Raw genomic sequence first — 19898 nt, 5'->3', positions numbered from 1 at the left:
GAAGCTGTCCACAGTTAGTTTTATTTAAGCGGGCGTCACAGTTGTGGTAGTGAAAGATATCGGCTGCAGGGACTCATGCAGCCCGGAGGCGTTGGCGAGGTGTCACCCTTTGTGGCTCCTGGTCTTTGAAGCCTCTGCAGCGGTGTACGTTATGTAGGACAGACAGCGGTGCTTTGATTGTAACGTATACCTTCATTATGAGGGAAACTCCTCGTCTGTGTGATCTCTATATGATTGCAGTGCTGTAAGTGGGCCTGAGGCTGCGCAAACATTTTATACACTTGTGATCCTCAAACCAGACGGTGGGGATGGAAACAAATCAAAACTGAGCACCTGGGAGAGTTCAGATTTCACCTTCTAGCTTTTTTTAGGGGGCCGAGCTGTCGTGTCGTTTTTAAATGTTTTTGTTTTTTTAAACCCTCCGATTAACATGTTTGTCGCTGTTTTAAACCAAAGTGTGATTTCCGTTCTGTGGCGTGCGTGTGGGCAGCTGAGCAGGCTGTGAATGTGGGAGTACTCGGTCAATGCGGCACGTACAGATAAAGGACGCTCGACAATTATATTACACAACAGTTTGCAAAGAAGTCAAATGGTGTGAGACCCAATTCCTTGTTTGATAATAGCGACGATGCAGAGTTTGGCGTGGAGCTGATGATTCAAACAAGGTTCAAAACCGTTTTAAAAAAAACAAAAGAAACGCGCATGTTAGCCGCTGCCAAAGGTAGGAGGAGGATCCTTGATCTTTTTGTTGTTAACATATCCCGTCGAAAGACTGTCAATACTTTCCTAGAGGGATTAACAGACGGGTCAAATATACATGGTTCAATTCTTAAAAAGACCCTCGGTAAATAGGGCATTTGTTTATTATTTTCACACACGGATGAGCACACATTTTGATGCATTAGTGAGTGTTTCAAGCAGCAGGACGTGCATGTGGGATTGACCTCTAAAATAGCTCAATGTTGCGATGTTTGGCTCAATAATGTGTTTTTAATAGTTTCTATCCAACTATGGAGTTCTGCGGCACAGAGAAACAAGTTGCACCCCCAAGTTGCATTTATAAAACCACAATAACGCAAACCATATTTTTCCCCATTTTTCTAGGGCGATGAGATAAATATTCAAACCTCAATAGAAGCTTTGAATGAACTGGTCTTATGTAGATTTCTGCACCCCAGCTTGATGACCCGCTTTGGCGAACATGGGCTTGGGGAGCACTTACTCGACAACTAATTAAATCTTGAAAACATACATTTAATGGGTTATTACGAAGGGAGCATGAACTTTATGGCCCACTGGATCTGGGGAGCACACACTTGATTGGCCAACTTAGAAGATTAACACTTTTAATTCCCAAATCTGTTATTGACACAATAACTAGCCACTGAAACCAAACCTAATGTTAGAGTTGAGCCTCCACCCCCCTCTCCCGCCCTCTCACTTTCTCTCACCAGCACTGTACATGCCTGCAGTCACACTAGTGATTTCATGGCTCTTAACCAAACACAAAGGCTCCATTATGGCTCCGTTTTCTGAAATAAAATCACTTGCTTTGTTCTTTTCTCGCTCGTCCTCTTCCGGCTCCCACTCTTCCTCTTCACACTCACCCACATCTAAGACTGGATGTAAAGCTACCTTTTTCCATTTCATTACCTCATTCTATGTTTGTCGTGGGATAAAAGAGAGGAAAAGAAGGAGGGAATGAGAGAGGAAGGAAGGCAAGGATGAGAGGTAGTAAGGTGTGTGTGTGCGTGTGTGTGTGTGTGTGTGTATAATCATTAGCTCGGTAATTAGGCCTCGTCGCCTGTTGTCTCCCCCCTCGCTCACCCTTTTGAAGTTTCCTCCCCTTGACTACCTGCAAGCCCTCAAGTGGCTTCAGGAGGGGGTGGGAGTTTTCAGGAATGTGGGTCAAAAAGTGTGTGTGAGAGAGAATTTCTGGAGGTAGTGATGATGATGATGAAAGAGAGAGAATAAGAGTCTCAGCCCCCCCCCCCCCCCCCCCCCCCCCCCCCCCCCCCCCCCCCCCCCCCCCCCCCCCCCCCCCCCCCCCCCCCCCCCCCCACCCCCCCCACACACACACACACACACACACACACACACACACACACACACACACACACACACACACATACACACACACACACACACACACACAAACACATCATTCATATGTGCCAGATGCTGTAATCTCAACACGCACACACACACACACACACACACACACACACGTCACATGAGTCCCTTTGTTTTGGTTTGCTGCAGAGATAAAACCCGGCTCTGTTGCCCTCCTCTGTAAGGGAGACAAAGAGCACTTATCTCACACGCGGCGAGTGTGTGGGTGTGTATGGGGGAGAGAAAGTGTGTGTGTGTGCGTTTGTCTGACAGGGTTTTCTCCAGTGCAGTCATTCTTTTTTATTTTGCATAGAGATTTTTACGAGCAGGATTTTCAGCCTCATTAGCTGGAGTGTCATTTCCCCTTCTCCCCCCATTTCCAGGCCGTCTGATAGCTTTTTATGTGCATGTTTGTCTGAGTGTGCGAGCGTGCCGTCATCATGTCTGAATGCCGATAGGGCCGCAAGGGCCAGCATAACACACTTCCCCTTCAAAAGTGGGCTAATCACTCTCCACTTGGGTTACTGGCCCAGTGGCTAGAGATGTTCAGTATATATTTAATTGTTTTTATTTTTAAGCAACTATACTGCCGGTTCGGTTCGGCCTGAGATTCAGGTGTGTTACTGTATGCTGTTCAAGCCTTCCGTTATTCTGAGCACTTTTGGGACTCCTCATCCCCCATGTTGCAGTAAATGTTGAGCTCGACCGCAGGGTTGCTAATTTTAAATATTCTTTTCTGAACGATAGCCGACCAAACGGATTGTTAACCGTTAACTTACGATATCGGTGCCTTACTTGCAGGGGAGCAAACCGATGCTCAAGGAGGTTAAATCCAGGTGTTATGGCCCCGGTTCACCTGTGGGGGGAGAGTTGGCAGCCTGCGTGCATTGTCTTGAACACAAACAGCCGTGCACTTTCCCAGTGAGTCTCCTCCGCATCAGTCAGTTTAGCGGCACGGTTGTCAGCTGCAAGACACCAGGCATGTTGCCTTGCTTGCTACTTGGTTGTCAAAAAGATCGTGTTTTGCCTTGAAGCTAGCGACCCGGGTTCGCTTAAGGTGGGTTGACCTCTAAGGTGAACTGGCAAGTCTCCTTTTAAGTGACAAGCCGCTCTTTTGAGTTTTGGTCAGCTTAAATATTTCTTTCAATTGTGATAGATGAATGTTATTGTTGGTTAATGGATAAACGGTTAATTACGTCCCTACATGACAGCAGTTGAATGTGAGTTAGTTTCCTTTTTTTTTTTCATTTACATTTTTACATCACCAAACAGTTGTTGTTTACACAAGATCTTCACCAAATACGATATTTATTAGTAAGAATACAAGTCAGAATATACTCTATATCATAAGATTTGAACAATAGTTACCCTACAAGCGCTCACATTTACCTTTTTTATATGCATATGTGTGTTGTCGTATCACAGAATCCGATGAACAGGTTGTGTGTTGGTGGGAGGTTGCGGTCATACGACATCCCAACGCGGAGGGATGAAGTGTTCCTTGCCACACAGTGCCATGAATGACAAATTGCCAGAAGGGGTTGTGTGTGTGTGTGTGAGCAGACGGGCAGATGGTGTCTCATGGGTACGAGGGGAGCTAACGACCTTGAGAGAGGCAGAACGAACGCGAGAGACGGTGACAGCAGGGGTCAGTTTGTTTTGGACGGAGGGTCGGGGGAAGAATGGGCGGGGCATTTCGGCTGCTGCTTCCTCACTGCATTTCCTCCCCTCACAGAGTGTGCCCGGTCCACACACACACACACACACACACATATATGCATGGGGCGTTGACACGGCAACACAATGAGCAGGGACTGGCTTGAGGCAGATCGAGCAAGGTGTTTCCTGTGACCTGGGCGACTGCTGCGTCAACACAGATGCAGTCGACTAGCTGTGTGTGTGTGTGTATGTGTGTGTGTGTGTGCGTGTGTGCTAACTGATTTGACTCTCCCCCCATTCAATTAGAGTTAATAAATCTTGCCTTGTATAAATTTGTGAATGTGTGTGTGTTAGTGAAAACAGCTGTACTCGAGTCTGATATTCATGCTTTATTCATGCTGTGTTCATGCTTTATTCATGTGCTGTTGCAGCATTTGCAGAGTGAATGAGTATTGGATTAAAAGCAGCTTTACGTTATTCATGAGCTGAGATATTTTGGATTGTACAGAGGCTTCTGGAATCCCCCAAGCTGTGTGCACACACGCATGCACACACTCAACAACAACAACAACAACAATATCAACAAGACAGTCCTCTGAATGTTGTGTGCATTTGTCTACTTGTGCATCAGTCAATTTCCGCTGAATTACGGTTGACGGGGTGTTTGTGTGTGTGTCCCACAGGCCACACGCTGCCCTGCGATGGAGAAGATGAGGAGGATTAAGAAGCGCCTGTCGTTAACACTCCGCTCCAGTCAGACCATCGACGAGTCTCTCTCTGAGCTGGCCGAGCAGATGACCATCGAGGACGGAGGCACAAAGGACAATGGTAAAGATTCATCATAAAAGAAAATCTGTAATGATTTGTGTTGGATAAAACAAAAGAAAGCCATACCACATCAATCTGGGAATTTTACAAATGAAAGTTTTTACAAAGGGACTCAAGCCCACTGGCTTTTTCATCCCAATTGTTTTCTTCATTTTGTGTGACTGGAAGATTTTCTGAGCTTTTAGCAAGATGACCTACCATCATCATCATCTTTAGTGCATAAATCACAACAACCTTTGACTGCATGGGGACATGAAATGCGGTTGACAAATGGGTTTGAAGGGATGAAAAACCTTTAAGAGGTACTTCGTAGTTAAATTGCAGTTTATGCTGCTAAAAGCATTAAAATGGTTGAGAATCGGGTCAGATTTTTCATCTTCATATAAATGTCTGTCAGCAGGCATGGAACATCACACACAGAGGTGTCAGTGTCTTGGTAGCTCTTAGGAGTATTTCAATTATGAAGCACAGAAGTTAATGAAGGGAAAGAGATGCGCACTAACAGCTGCAATGGACTTCCAGTGAGTATCTCTATATCAAGCTATGTAAAAGCAGGGCAGCTACTTGAACACACACACACACGCACACATACACACAGAGATAGAAGCTCAGCAAGTGAAAAGGTAGTGTGTATATATAGTGTGCATGCATTAACACGCTGGCAAGTACACTTTCCTTGACATCTCTTTGTTATATAACTTTCTGCCTGTTTTAGCATCGCGGTACAGTTTGTCTCCAGTAAGCCGGCGGTGTGATAGACACATGAAAGTGATTGGCTGCCACGTGTGATTGGCAGCTGCCAGAATAGACACACTGTAATCTGGACAGACATAATACATGTAGAAGAAGCTTAAAGAAGCTATAAAAAAAAATCCATTACAGAGATTTAGCAGTAATAGATGTCAAAGGTCAGAACCACCCTGTCTTGAAAGTAATCCCGTGGCTCCATAATAATGATGCATGCCAAATGACGGTAATTTGTAATCTTTCTCATCAAGCACACATTGTCATTGATTACAGTTAATTGTTCAAATGAAGTACAGGTTTTATATATATATGACCCAGTGACTTCAACTAGGAAACATATTGTATCATGTTTATCGTCGGTTGCTGAAAAGGTTCCTGTCCTCTACTCATAAAAGCCATGTAAGCCCCAACTAGCCCTGACATTTTTACCTCCTTATATAATTCATGCTCAACTTGTAATTCTGATACGACTGACAAGCACCCAAGGGCAGCATACTGTTGTGAGGTTGACATGTGGGAATGCAGCACAGTCTGTTGCCACCAAGTTTAAAAGGTTGGCAGGAGCAGAAAGATAAACCCACACGTTTTTAGAGACTTATGGCCCGTCTAATGCAGATCAGAACGGGACGATTTAAGACCTTATTCGCAAGGGTGCAGCAGCTGGACTTCTAGGGCGTAAGATTTGCTTCCAGGGTTTCCTCGGAGGCTGTGATTGGAATTGCTATCGCTTCCTGGGGGGCCTGTGAGTGAGGCCAATGTTTTCCTTATTGGTAGATTAGCATAATTGCTCTTTGGCTATATATTTTCCAATAATGTGTTGTGCAAGCGATGTAAACCTACAGCCAGCATAGTTAGCTTAGCTTGCCAAGCTCTGTCAAAAAGTAACACAATCCACTGTTGGCATCTGTAACTTTAAGTGTTCGGGGCAGAAAGTGATGCAGATTTAGTCCACATGTCGTCTTTTTATGTAACTCTCTGCAACAAAGTGAATATCTTCACAAATGACATAACTGCTCAATTTCCTCGAAAGCAGAACAGTTTGTTTAACGTTTGATTCTGCCCATATTGAGCCAGCTATTAAAACCAAACTTGGTGCAACATTACAGAACTTTGGAGGATATTTGATGTCCGTTTTCATCTATTTATACACATTTCTCCCTGATTTAGGCTGATGTTTGGTATTTTTGGAACCGTTGGGTCTTAGACTTAAATGTCAGATAAAGTCCTGTAGGTTTAAACAAAGCTGGGCCTCTACAGCACGTGTTTTAAATGAGGAGCACACTGCAGTGGGTTGAGGAAGATGAGAGATGATGTATTTGTTTCACCTTGTGGGTTATTGAAGATAATTGTGATGCGACTGCGGAGCCTCTGTTGACTTTTCCGAACGCTAGAAAATGATGTCCGTATTTGTTCCATTTTGTTTCAGAGCCCTTCATGAGGAACGGCCGCCCCCCCACCTCGCACAGCATGCACTCTTTCCTGCACCAGTACACCGGCTCCTTCAAGAAGCCCCCGCTCCGCCGGCCGCACAGCGTCATCGGCGGCACCCTGGGGTCCTTCATGGCGATGCCACGCAACGGGAGTCGTCTAGGTGAGACACACACACACACACACACACATGTTCACACACAAGGAAGGAAGTGAGTAATGGGCGCGCAGATGGAATCTGGGAGTAAACTCAAAATGTGTCACGGCCCAGAGATTTCCCATCCTGCTTCTTGTGTTCGAGAACTTACTCCTGGCCAGAGTGACTGGGTGTCTACATCCACGAGTGACCGACGGATGGGGGGGTTCAGTCAAATGTGACGCAGGTTCCTGGAGTCCCGGACCAAAAGGTGACTAGATGATTCAGGGGACAGCGTGAAACGGAGGAACAAAGTGCTGTGGGAATCAAAACCTACCCTCCTCCGGATTTATTTTGAATATTCATCCCAGAGAGCCGGGCAGGATCTGGAGGGACAACCAAAACTTTGAAAAGAAGCTGACCTTCACTATCTTACTCACATAAGTCATCTTTAACGTTTATCTGTTTGTGCTCTGTTGATGCTTCAGTTAGAGCTGTGAGTTGGCTCATTGCAGAGGTTCCCCTCCATCCTCTTTACCTAACTGATCGGTTATGGTGGGTTCAACATAGAGCTCACTACAAACATTTTAACAGATATTCATGGTTCCCAGAAGATAAATCCCACTGTCTTTGGTGATCTCCTGACTTTTCATCTAGTGCCACCAGATGGTTGACATTATTCCCTTGTGCAGAGAATTATCACTAAACATTATAGCTGTTAAACATCAGCATGTTAGCATTTAGCTCACAGTACAATTTTACAGAAACACTGGCGAGGCTGTAGACTCTTAGTCCTGCTATTACTAATGTCACAGCCTGTATGATCAGTTACACTTCACTGTACCAGACAGATGCTGCCTTAAACAAACATGTTTTATCATTGTTTTGATCGTTTTCTATCCCACATGGTCAGGCAGAAATAATCAGCATATGTGCAAACAGTCTGTTCGACTTAATGTGAGAGGTTTTCCCATTTGGAGGTGGTGGAATAATGTTTATTAATTCAGTAAATACGTTGAGCCTGATTGATTCTTCTCGAAGCAAATTGTTGCAGCCGGGTGATACGCTAGACTAGAGGACCTGCTGGGCATCGCACTGGACCCCGGCCCAGATAGAGGGTCTTGGATCCAAAAACAGGACAGTTAAGTAGGACATTGGTGTACCACATACTGCTGCTACACTCTGTGTGCTTATTGGCAAAGCTGCTAAAGACGCCAAAGAGAGTAACTACAAAAGACTCATGAAAGGGAGGGAAGTGAAGGAAGGATGTGTGGAGATGATCAGGACAGAAAGACCAAAAGTGGGTGGGGAATCAAATCCTTCAAGGTTTTTGGATACAGGAAGAAGTGAGACAAGAGAAGATAAGAGACGTGCAAAAGCAGAAGAGCAACAATGTCGAAAGATTGGAAAACAGCCTTCAGGGTTTTTGAAGAGCAGCTGTTGGAAGGCGATGGGAGACGGAGAAAATATTATTGTGAGAGAAAGAATTTGGGGGTTTTCGGACAAGATGACAGGATGAAATAGCTGGAGATAACGGAGAGGAATGTTAAAGGAAGAGGAAGCTGAAAGGAAAAGAAAGTAGGACAGATGAGATCATTTGCACAGGTAGCGAAGGAATGCGTGGAAGCAACAGCGGGAGTCAGATCGGCTGCCACAAAAGAGAAAACAGGTCGGGAGCGATGAAGAAACATGTAGAGTGAAAGGGAAAGAAAGGCGGGAATGGGAGGTGAAAGAAACGGGTGAGGTTTTTGAAGTCGGGCATGAAAAGTGAACACGAGAGACGGAGAATGTGACAGAAAAAGGGAAGAGGGACCGAGACGAGTTGAAGAAGGAAAGTGGAGCGAGAATGAGTCGTTGAATGGTGTTTATGGAGAGAACGTGGCGAGGTTAGGAGGAAGAACGTGCGGCAGTCATAGGGAAGGAAAAGGGTTTCTAGAAGATATCAAGGTTATTTTTCAAAGCTTGCACAGAACACGTTCTAAATGTGTGCGTTGCAACGAGCAAAACTGCTCCTAAAAATGCGTAGGACGGGTTAAATGCAGTGGTTAAATGTCATGTAGGGGCTGTTTATAACGACCGTAATAAAGTTTAATCTTTTGTATTTTAAGCTCTATATCCATCTAGAGGCCCGTTTACGTACAGAAACGCCCCAGAATGCCATATAAGGTCAGCCACATCTCTCTGAAAGTACTAGCAGCTGTAATGTGAAGATACTTGTTATGAACAGAAAGTAGCAAAACCTACTCTCCTCCGGATTTATTTTGTATATTCATCCCAGAGAGCCGGGCAGGATCTGGAGGGACAACCAAAACTGTGAAAAGCAGCTGACCTTCATTATCTTACTCACATAAGTCATCTTTAACGTTTATCTGTTTGTGCACTGTTGATCAGGACAGAAAGACCAAAAGTGGGTGGAGAATCAAATCCTTCAAGGTTTTTGGATACAGGAAGAAGTGAGACAAGAGAAGATAAGAGACGTGCAAAAGCAGAAGAGCAACAATGTCGAAAGATTGGAAAACAGCCTTCAGGGTTTTTGAAGAGCAGCTGTTGGAAGGCGATGGGAGACGGAGAAAATATTATTGTGAGAGAAAGAATTTGGGGGTTTTCGGACAAGATGACAGGATGAAATAGCTGGAGATAACGGAGAGGAATGTTAAAGGAAGAGGAGGCTGAAAGGAAAAGAAAGTAGGACAGAAGAGATAATTTGCACAGGTAGCGAAGGAATGCGTGGAAGCAACAGCGGGAGTCAGATCGGCTGCCGCAAAATAGAAAACAGGTCGGGAGCGATGAAGAAACATGTAGAGTGAAAGGGAAAGAAAGGCGGGAATGGGAGGTGAAAGAAACGGGTGAGGTTTTTGAAGTCGAAAAGTGAACACGAGAGACGGAGAAGTGACAGAAAAAGGGAAGAGGGACCGAGACGAGTTGAAGAAGGAAAGTGGAGCGAGAATGAGTCGTTGAATGGTGTTTATGGAGAGAACGTGGCGAGGTTAGGAGGAAGAACGTGCGGCAGTCATAGGGAAGGAAAAGGGTTTCTAGAAGATATCAAGGTTATTTTTCAAAGCTTGCACAGAACACGTTCTAAATGTGTGCGTTGCAACGAGCAAAACTGCTCCTAAAAATGCGTAGGACGGGTTAAATGCAGTGGTTAAATGTCATGTAGGGGCTGTTTATAACGACCGTAATAAAGTTTAATCTTTTGTATTTTAAGCTCTATATCCATCTAGAGGCCCGTTTACGTACAGAAACGCCCCATAATGCCATATAAGGTCAGCCACATCTCTCTGAAAGTACTAGCAGCTGTAATGTGAAGATACTTGTTATGAACAGAAAGTAGCAACCAAGAAAGATTAAAGTGTGGTTTAATAGTAAAGTTCCTGGAACAGCAGAGTGATTGATTTGGTCAGCCACATAAAGCCATGCTATTTTGATTTTAAAAAAAAGGTCAGTCAATTATGAGCCAATTTCCATGAGGCCATGAGCAGCCCACGGGCTCATTTCATGCTGCTCGTGGCACACGACGGCGGGACACCATAAACGTTAGGAGTTGGTTACCTGAGTGAGTTTGAGGCGGAGGTCTTCATCAATCGGCTCACGCTAACGGCTCCTTCTTGTTCCATCACGCCAGTGCAAATATAAAAATACATTTTGCCATTTCTTTTTGATGAGAAGCAAGAGAAAAATGTTTTAATAGCGGTTACATAATTCCTCTTTGTGGCAGCAGAAGAGTGAACAGTAAACAGTGAGGCTGATGTCACTGATAAAGAATCATGTATTGGCATCATGTCCCGTGAATCCCACGATTTGAACCCTGTGTGGGAATGGTGGACCCCGCCTCTAACAATGGAAACTACTCTACAGACAGGGAATTACAGAATGTAAATACATTGAATCGCTGTTGCTGAAAATCGGCGAATCTAAATACTGTAAATATCTTAATGATTGTAACCTCAATTTTATAATTAAATCTGAAATAAATGATTTTCCTTGTTTTCCCAAATGTAAACAACACAATTGTCGACATTCTGTCATTGGTCGAATTGTATTCCTGTGACCAGTGCTATTAAAGCAGTGAATGGGCGCACGCTCTCAAACACAAGTAGAAATTGACACATAGAAGAATTGTATTGACTGTTTTATACCGCCATTGACGTCTGACTCCTCTTAACGGGCCGGTGGGGCCAGCGGGGGATCAGCAACGGCCTCAGTAGCCAAAAGGCATTTGCGGCAATCGACTAGACCAAAAACCAGCCTGACCTAGTCTGTTGCAGGGCCACATTTTGGCCTTTTTATTGTAAAGATTTATGAAATCCAGAGAAAAGCTTGATCTGGATTATCTGTGGATTCATTGCGTATCCAACCAAAATGTCACAATTCGCTCCAGTTGGGCACGACACAAGAAAAACACATCCCCGTTTTTGTTATCGCAGCCGCCATCTTGACTGTAAGGGAGCTGTGAGGGACAATTGAGTGGGACTCAGCTCCTCTTTGTTTGGGAGAGGAGAGGGAGAGACACCTGGAAGACATCTGCACTCCACTTTTCAAGTTGATGAATGAGGCCCTTTGGGGAAACAGAGGAGATGGACGGATGAAGGAAGGTGGTTGGTTAGGCAAAAGAGAGACAACTAGATGAAGAATTGAGGAAGGAAGTGGAGCAGATGGGAACCTTGCAACAATTTCCTGTTTCTCCCCTTTTTCTAATTCTTTGTACCGCCTTCACCTTCTCCCATATCCTCTCTTACAATGTCCTTTTTGAAGCGAGACCGACAGGACATGTCTTCTTGCCTTCTCTATTGTGGTGAATGACAGTTGGTGTTTGATGTTCTCTTCCACTTACAGCTGTGGCAGTTTATTTTTCGCTTCATTGAGCAAAAACTCTTTTTCCCTTTTCCAGAAAAGTGCCTACCATGGGTTTAACCACATGAATTACAATATCCTGAAAGGTTTTTATGGACTTTTGGCCCAACGACACCAAACATAAACTGCCTACTCGGCTTTGTTACAATCGTTCTCGCATAAAAGCTCAGACTAAAAATGAATGATTAATTATCTCTGGTGTGGTATTTCGAGAGCTAATCCGGTTTATCACATGTGACATAATTGAAACACTTGAGCTGCATCAACAAAATAATTATTTCTGCCCTCATTTCTCTGCTCTGCTTTCAAGTTTGATGACAGTTTGATGGACGCGCTGACACCTTGATGACAGAGAGCTGCTCAGCCATGGCTACTCATTAACTGTGTGTGTGGTGGGGGGGGCATGTGGTTTGTACATCAGTGTGTTTGCTCCTGCTGTGCTATGGTAGCAATGGTAGTTTTATTGACCTGGAGGTAGCGGTGCTGGTTAGAGAGCTTAATCTTTGGTCTCGTGGGTTACAAGAGTGTGAGAGGGGGGATGAGAGAGAGCAATGGGTAGAGAGTGAAGATATGCATTTCATAACCATCACAGGCTGCTGTGCGGTCGAAAGCTAATATTTCTATTCTGACTCGTCAAAGCGGGAAAACCACAGGTGGAAGAATAACATTGCTTTAGCAATTCATAATATTAGTGACTAATATTCATAATTTAATAAATGCTGCTTTTCTGCTTTCTTTTGAGTATTTTACAGTAATCTGAAGAACCCCTTGAGGCTTCAAGATGTTTTGATTTGGAGTTTCACTTTAATCTGACACTTTATGGACCAAATAATCTATTCATTGGAAATATAATCAATTGTTGCAGCCCATATCAATCCATCTGTACATGTATTAACTGCAACACTTTAAGTCCCCCTATTTATAAGCAGTAGATAAACATGAAAGGGTTTATAACACACTATATGTAATACTTGTAAGCATATGTCTATAACTCCTCATGTGGGCACTCACAAGAGGAGGCTGCTGTGTTATCAGATTATGAATTATAATATAGAAAGAAACAGTTGTGATAATATAAAATAAGTCTTCATAGGAGAAGTTAAAATGCTGACCAATACCATACATTAATAAACACAAAATGTTCTTAAAAATAAATGTTGGTGGGTTATAAACTACTTGTGTTTATATAGTGCTTATAAATGATATGTCACCATAATATCAATCAAACTGCAACCTATCGATCATATTAGACTGGAACAGGTCAGTTTAATAATTAAGGGACAACTTTAGTCCAATTTCATGCCACTTGGTATCCTGTTGAAGAAGATTCCAATAACCTGTGTATTGTATTATTCTCATTCTGTCAGATATTGTGCACGAGAACCTGAAGATGGGCTCCGACGGGGAGAGCGACCAGGCATCGGGAACGTCTTCAGACGAGGTGCAATCTCCAACCGGCGTCTGCCTGAGGAACCGCATCCACCGGCGGATCTCCATGGAGGCAAGACACACGCACACGCACACGACACCGTAACTGGTAAAAAACAAACAAGGCTTACTTGACGTTCCCCGCGTCACCCACTATCCTTTTGCTCTGCTCATCCCCCCACCCCACCCCTCCCCCTAAGCTGTCTCCTAATGGCCGTGGTATTGATAGCAGTCGCGCTGTGCGAGGACCACAGCAGCCGCTGGTAAAGAGAGGCAACGTGATGATCTGTGCTGTAAACCAGTGATTCTCATGTATGTCGGCCGTCTCTCCCGACATACATCTCCTATACCTCCTATATAGATAATGAGGTTATGCCATTCAAAATTATGTTGGCATTTAAACGCCTGCTAAACATCATTTTAGTAATAGGAGAACGAATATTAAGTTCTTTACATTTTTAGTCGAGTCCACCTGAAAACGGGGCACAAGATTGTAAGTTTTGTTCATATTTGTCAGGACGCAGACACGCCTCCTTTCCAACAAAAAGCTGTTTATCAACCAGAACTCGCTTTTTAAACACCGGCTGAATGAAAGATGATAAATTGGCCTCCGTGGCCCACAGGGTAGACACGGTAACGTGTACACGCTCTGCAAATAAAATATGAGAAGGATGAATGGGAGGGAGGAAAAAAACTCCACATTATAATCAGGGGACTCGTTTGCCTGCAAGTTTCTAATTTCATGGTGGTTTTTGTATGAATTCACTGACGCACTCCTGCTGCAGGACACCACTAATTTATCCGGCATCTGTGATATTGTTTCGCACTATCCGTTATAAAAGCTTTAAAAGGTGGCTAACCATCTTCTTTTGCAAATACAATGATGCTACATTTTGCTTATGTTGTGGACTTACTCCACATTGAATGCAGTTGTCCTATATACATCATCTTCATCTTTTATAAATATGAAGATGTAATAATAGTTTTCAACTGGAGAGGACGTCTCAGCCTGGAGGCCTCCTGCCCCCTGCTGGCCGAGGAGCGAATGGGACAAAATCAACCTTGAAAACATCCTTGATTTTGCGTCTCTGTCACACAAACCCACGGTGACCTATTTTTCGCTTGTTTTGAGTGTTTATCATATTTGTTGGAGCTCAAGGGTCTGTTGATAATAAGTCGACCTGGTGCGCGCACACACACACAGAAGCTTTGATACATGAGCGGAAGTGCGCTGCTCTTTTTGTGCTTCTTTCGATACTTCCAGAGGTTTTAATTATGCCGTATTGTTACAGAAAGGAGGTTAAGGGCACAGAGTGTGCTGCTTGCTCACCGACAGTAATGTGGCGCCTCCAAACGTTGTGACCTCAGAAACACCTCAGACACTGATCCGCTTCCTGAAACATTAAATACTGCACCTCAAACCTACAGTACAACATTGACATATACCAATGCTGAATGTTATATGGAGTTCAAATACATATAATTTTTTCGAGAAACAACAGTTTTCAAAGTAGAACCTTATGAAGTTACTTCCGTTCTCAGAGGCAATGGGATATTGCGGTGTAGAATTTTAGAAAGGTGTGGTGTCGTAAATCTCTGTGGACCATGACATGTGCATGAGTTTACAACAATAACAGAACAGGCATGATACTGTCCATTTAATGTGAGTCTTGTACACTGCTGTTATTTGTCACACTTTACACCTGAATCCCAACAACCCCAGTGATGTATGTATGTTACTTTCACCTCCTGTTAAATTATTTCAGTTGATTTATTTGTGGTGTCTATATAGGGCTGCACGCTTATGGCCAAAATCATTATCAAGATTAATATTGAGATCACAATTATTTGTCACGATTTGTAGGGACAAAATACTATATTGCACATTTAGATGAACAGTGCAAGTGTGATGCTGACACTTGAAACTAATTTTATTTATTTTAAACCAGGCTGACAAAGTGCTTACAACATAAATAGAAATGGATGAAATGCTTCGAGGACAGCCAAAATTAGTTGTGGACTGGCATGAAATGATGACTTTTAAAGACGCCACTTTACACCAGTGAGAAAGCTACTCTGAGACGCATTATATAAAACATCCGCTTTCCAGGACACCGCTCTGCTCGCCATAATTAGAGCTTCTATTTGAACTATCACTCGTCATCACACATCCTCTCTGAGCAGCGTTGTCGCCGAGGCCACAACTTGAAGGCGCGTAACGACGAGCGAACAGATGAGACGTCTTCTCTCGCTGTATTTTTCTCACTCGGCATTGTTTCAGCTCGTCGCTATCAGATGTGGTCTTGTTTTGATCCTGGAATAGATATGATCAGGCGTCCACAACAATAAGATATGAGCTCAGTAATATTGACGATGACAGACGGGGCTGAGCATACGAGCTTTCAAAGAGTACTTAACACATGCACGGTTTGTTTTCATCCTCGCCTCGTTCTCTCACTGTTCCGCTTGCAGGTGTGTGTTTTCATGATCACAATCTGTGGGGATTTGTGCTCATAAAGGTTTTGCTGTTTAGCTACAGTTACCCTATTGTTACCCTCCACAGGACAGTGATCCTGATATCTGTCTTCTCTCTCTGGGAGTAGGAGGGAGATGACTGAGTTATTTTCAGACACCTGCACCTGCTTGCTGTTGAAACATGCCCCACATCATACACAGCCACAAGGCGTGTGCACTTTCTCACAGTGTTCTGGGATGTGAGCAGATTGCATAAAAGAGTGTGACTAATAACCGCCCTGTCATGTGGTTACCTCATTTTAAACATTTGTTTTGTGTGTGTGTGTGTGTGTGTTTTAGGATCTCAACAAGCGCCTGTCGCTGCCGGCCGACATCCGAATTCCTGACGGTTACCTGGAGAAGCTGCAGCTCACCAGCCCGCAATTCGACCAGCCGCTCAGTCGGCGCTCTCGCAGAGCTTCACTGGTCAGTGTGTGTGTGTGTGTGTGTGTGTGTGTGTGTGTGTGTGTGTGTGTGTTTCATTGCTCTGCGGCGCAGACTCCATCTGTGCAAGTCACCATGGCAACTGGTAAGACTGCTGTAAGACCGGGATAGATTAATAGGGAGTCACAAGCGCTCACCTCCTGCCTTTAGACCATCACATTAGATCTTCATACTCTGCTGTGGTGTGATTTACGCAGCTTTGTTGGAGACTGTCAGTTACATTGAAGGTTTATGTATACCAGAAGTTCGCTAACAGTGACACAGAAGCTTAAAGAAGTTATTGTTGGTGCCAAATCAGATACCGTTTTTGATTCTTTGTGTGTGTCATGGCCATGTATTCAGATCTAAACCCTCGACTCACGTTTGGTGTCAGGCAGGAACAAAGAGCCAGAAGCTGCTTTCAACACTCAATACACGGATAAATCCATCACAGTTTATATGAAGACGTATCCGGAATGAAAAGTGTGTTGTCAGTGTATTGAAACAAGCTTTATTCTGGTGTTGCAGGAACAGTTAAACCACAGATTGAGCATATTGCAGAATCCAAAGTGGGACTTTAACCGTGTCTAAATCTGTGCCTAAAGTGACTTTGTTCCCTGTCTTTTCCGCAGTCGGAGATTGGTTTTGGCAAGTTGGAGACGTACATTAAGCTGGACAAACTGGGAGAGGTGAGGACTTCCTGAAATCCCATCAGACCCTATTACTGAAGGAAATATGTTTCACAGCTCGCACTAAGTCTGTAATATTAAACCAACGTTGTTGTGTTACGTTCAGGGAACATATGCCACAGTATTTAAAGGGCGCAGCAAGCTGACGGACAACCTGGTGGCACTGAAGGAGATCCGGCTGGAGCACGAGGAGGGAGCGCCATGCACCGCCATCAGAGAAGGTAGTCACCTTTTGTCTCCTTCATTTTACTCCTTTCACGCACAAAACGCTTTCCAAAAAAACATGTAAACATGTACATTAATAATATTTGTCTATGAAATACTTTTAGAATGGGAGTCATGGTGGCATTTGTCATTAAAAAGTGATACGTCTGTCTTTGTCTATGTCTGTAGTGTCGTTACTGAAGGACCTCAAACACGCCAACATCGTGACGCTTCACGACATCATCCACACTGACAAGAGCCTCACGCTCGTCTTTGAGTATCTGGTAAGACTCACTCCTTCCCTATGTTCTTTTATTTATTTATTTGTTTATTTATCCCTCAACATCACTGAACTCAATGAATGGGGATCATCTTACATCATTTATATGGATGTCCAATCAGTGTAGATGGTAACTGTAGTCTATTGGAGCAATAAGTTCTGCAGTGTGTGCTACATTGTCCTCCTAAACATCCCAGGATGCATTGCGCACAAGCATCTGACAATCAGGAAGGCCCCCACAGACCACATCCTCTCGTAACAGATTTTGCAACACAAACTGAGGAATTTACCATTTACCATCAATCCTGATTGATGGACTCAAAGCCACATAAAAATGCTTATTTCTTGCAGTGGCTGAGAGGTCATCGTGTTATGCTAAATTGTGCGACAACAATATCCGGTTGTCTTCATGATTTTACATTCAGGAACAACAAAAGGGCAAATATTTCTATAGCATGTAGGTGAAAGCTCTGGGAAATAATCTACAGGGATGTCAAACAGGAAGGGAATGTAGGACGTGATCAGAACCATTATGGATTAATACTTTATGAGGAAGACGTTAATGCATCAACATGTGTGTGTGTGTGTGTGAAATAGAAGATTGATGTGTCTGAAAGACGAGGTGAAATGTGTGTGGAAAGAGATCTCTTGGTGTCATTGGATCTACTTTCTGTCTGATGGTGTCATGTCTCCCTTTAGGATAAGGACCTGAAGCAGTACATGGATGACTGTGGAAACATAATGAGCATGCACAATGTGAAGGTGAGATTACTGATCTTTTTAAATATTAACTTTTCCTCTTTTTCTATGGGCTGGACCAAATGTTCAATACAATGTTGCAATAATGGCCCTTTGACAAAGTAGTTCCAGGGACATAACTTGGGGACTAAAACTCTCTTTTGCCCATTTCAGTTTGTGTTAACATCCCATTGGTAGAATAAAAGATGTGGCCACTTAGACCAATAAAGGATGAAAAGGTGTTTGATGTATTGGATGCAGTTTTTGCATGTAATAAGACATTTTAATCACACATCAGTTATGTTTCTTAATTCTCTTTTTAGTCAGATAGATCATTAAATATCTACCAAAAATGTTATTGCCTCTTATACCTTTTAATTTTTTACTCATTGACCTCGACCTTCCCTGTAGCACACGATTCACTACATTTCTAACCCTGCAGCTACGAACCAAAGGGTTTAACATCCCATTTTTCCACACGTCTCTCCAGGTCTTCCTGTACCAGATTTTGCGAGGGCTGTCGTATTGTCATAAGAGGAAAGTTCTCCACAGGGACCTGAAGCCCCAGAACCTCCTCATCAATGAGAAGGGAGAACTCAAACTGGCTGATTTCGGTAAGCGGAACTAGTGCAGCAGCTGTTTCCTTCACTGCAGTGGAGAACGGTTTCCTGTTGTCCTTGCAGTACATTTGTGAATTTAGGCGTAAAAAGTATCTGAAAATGGATTTGATGGTTTCCAGTTCTGCTCTGTACAGATGCAATGCTTCTCTCCTGTGTAAACAATCTGTCTGTTTTCTATGGGCTGGCAGGGCTGGCGAGGGCCAAGTCTGTCCCGACTAAAACCTACTCCAACGAGGTGGTGACTCTTTGGTACCGGCCTCCTGATGTTCTACTGGGATCCTCCGAGTACTCGACGCAGATCGACATGTGGTACGAATGCGTGACTTGTCCATTGAGCAATGTGTGGATCATAAAACAAATACGTCTTTCGATATTCATTAAATAATTTGAGCCATTCATAAAGTAAAAAAAAAAAAAAACATTTTCGATCAACAGCATCTGAACATTTAACAACTTATAATAATATGTGTGTGTCTCTTTTCAGGGGTGTTGGCTGCATATTTTACGAGATGGCTGCAGGTCGGCCGCTGTTCCCCGGCTCCACCGTGGAGGACGAGCTCCACCTCATCTTCCGGCTACTGGGTGAGTGACTCCTGCCGGGCCGGACAACCCAAAGGTCTCACGGCACATGTTTGACCAAACCCGGCTAAACACCGTATGTCTGAGTGGCTGTGATTCTCTGACTTCAGGCACACCAACGGATGACAACTGGCCTGGCATCTGCTCCATTGAAGAGTTTAAATCCTACAAATTCCCCAAATACAAGCCGCAGCCGTTAATCAACCACGCTCCGAGGTACTGTGGTCTGCGTTTCTAGGCAGGCTCAATCTTTTATTTTATGCATCCATGGCCCGCCCCTTCGCATGTATACAATAATAGTGTGATGCGAAGTAATGTGTGTGGGTGTGTGTGTGCGTGTGTGCGCGCCGCGGGCAGGAAATCCTGTGGAACATTTCACAGACCACTTCCTTCGTCCCATGAGCCCCACATTCCTGTCCGTGTTGCAGGCAGACAGTAAACCGCTGCTCCTCCTTTTGTCCCCTCTAGGCTGGACGGCGAAGGCATCGAGCTGCTGCTGGCTTTCCTCAGAGTGAGTCTTCACTACCTGCATAATACCCAGAATGCAATTCACTCCAAACTGATTTGTCGAGCTCATTTCACACCTCTTTTTAATCTTTTGATGTTCTCATCTTGAAGCAGATACTGAACTAATTACTTATGTAACTTATTACACTTCT

General features: G+C 43.9%; 1 protein-coding gene across 1 annotated transcript in view; it reads left to right on the top strand.

Moving 5' to 3' along the window:
- LOC117726267 (cyclin-dependent kinase 17) overlaps positions 1-19898 on the top strand; it is a 31866-nt gene that overhangs the window by 10097 nt on the left and 1871 nt on the right. The window contains exons 2-14 of the mRNA XM_034526447.1: positions 4455-4599; positions 6773-6937; positions 13132-13265; positions 16007-16132; positions 16762-16818; positions 16925-17039; positions 17212-17306; positions 18002-18064; positions 18531-18654; positions 18849-18969; positions 19145-19242; positions 19350-19455; positions 19708-19750. Coding sequence (XP_034382338.1) covers positions 4473-4599; positions 6773-6937; positions 13132-13265; positions 16007-16132; positions 16762-16818; positions 16925-17039; positions 17212-17306; positions 18002-18064; positions 18531-18654; positions 18849-18969; positions 19145-19242; positions 19350-19455; positions 19708-19750 — 1374 coding nt within the window. The 5' untranslated portion in view covers positions 4455-4472. The remainder of the gene's footprint in view (positions 1-4454; positions 4600-6772; positions 6938-13131; positions 13266-16006; positions 16133-16761; positions 16819-16924; positions 17040-17211; positions 17307-18001; positions 18065-18530; positions 18655-18848; positions 18970-19144; positions 19243-19349; positions 19456-19707; positions 19751-19898) is intronic.

This window comes from Cyclopterus lumpus, chromosome 23, assembly GCF_009769545.1.
Source record: "Cyclopterus lumpus isolate fCycLum1 chromosome 23, fCycLum1.pri, whole genome shotgun sequence".
Lineage (NCBI taxonomy): Eukaryota > Metazoa > Chordata > Actinopteri > Perciformes > Cyclopteridae > Cyclopterus > Cyclopterus lumpus.
Note: the sequence above shows the minus strand (reverse complement) of the source record. Positions and strands in the feature narration are given on the sequence as shown.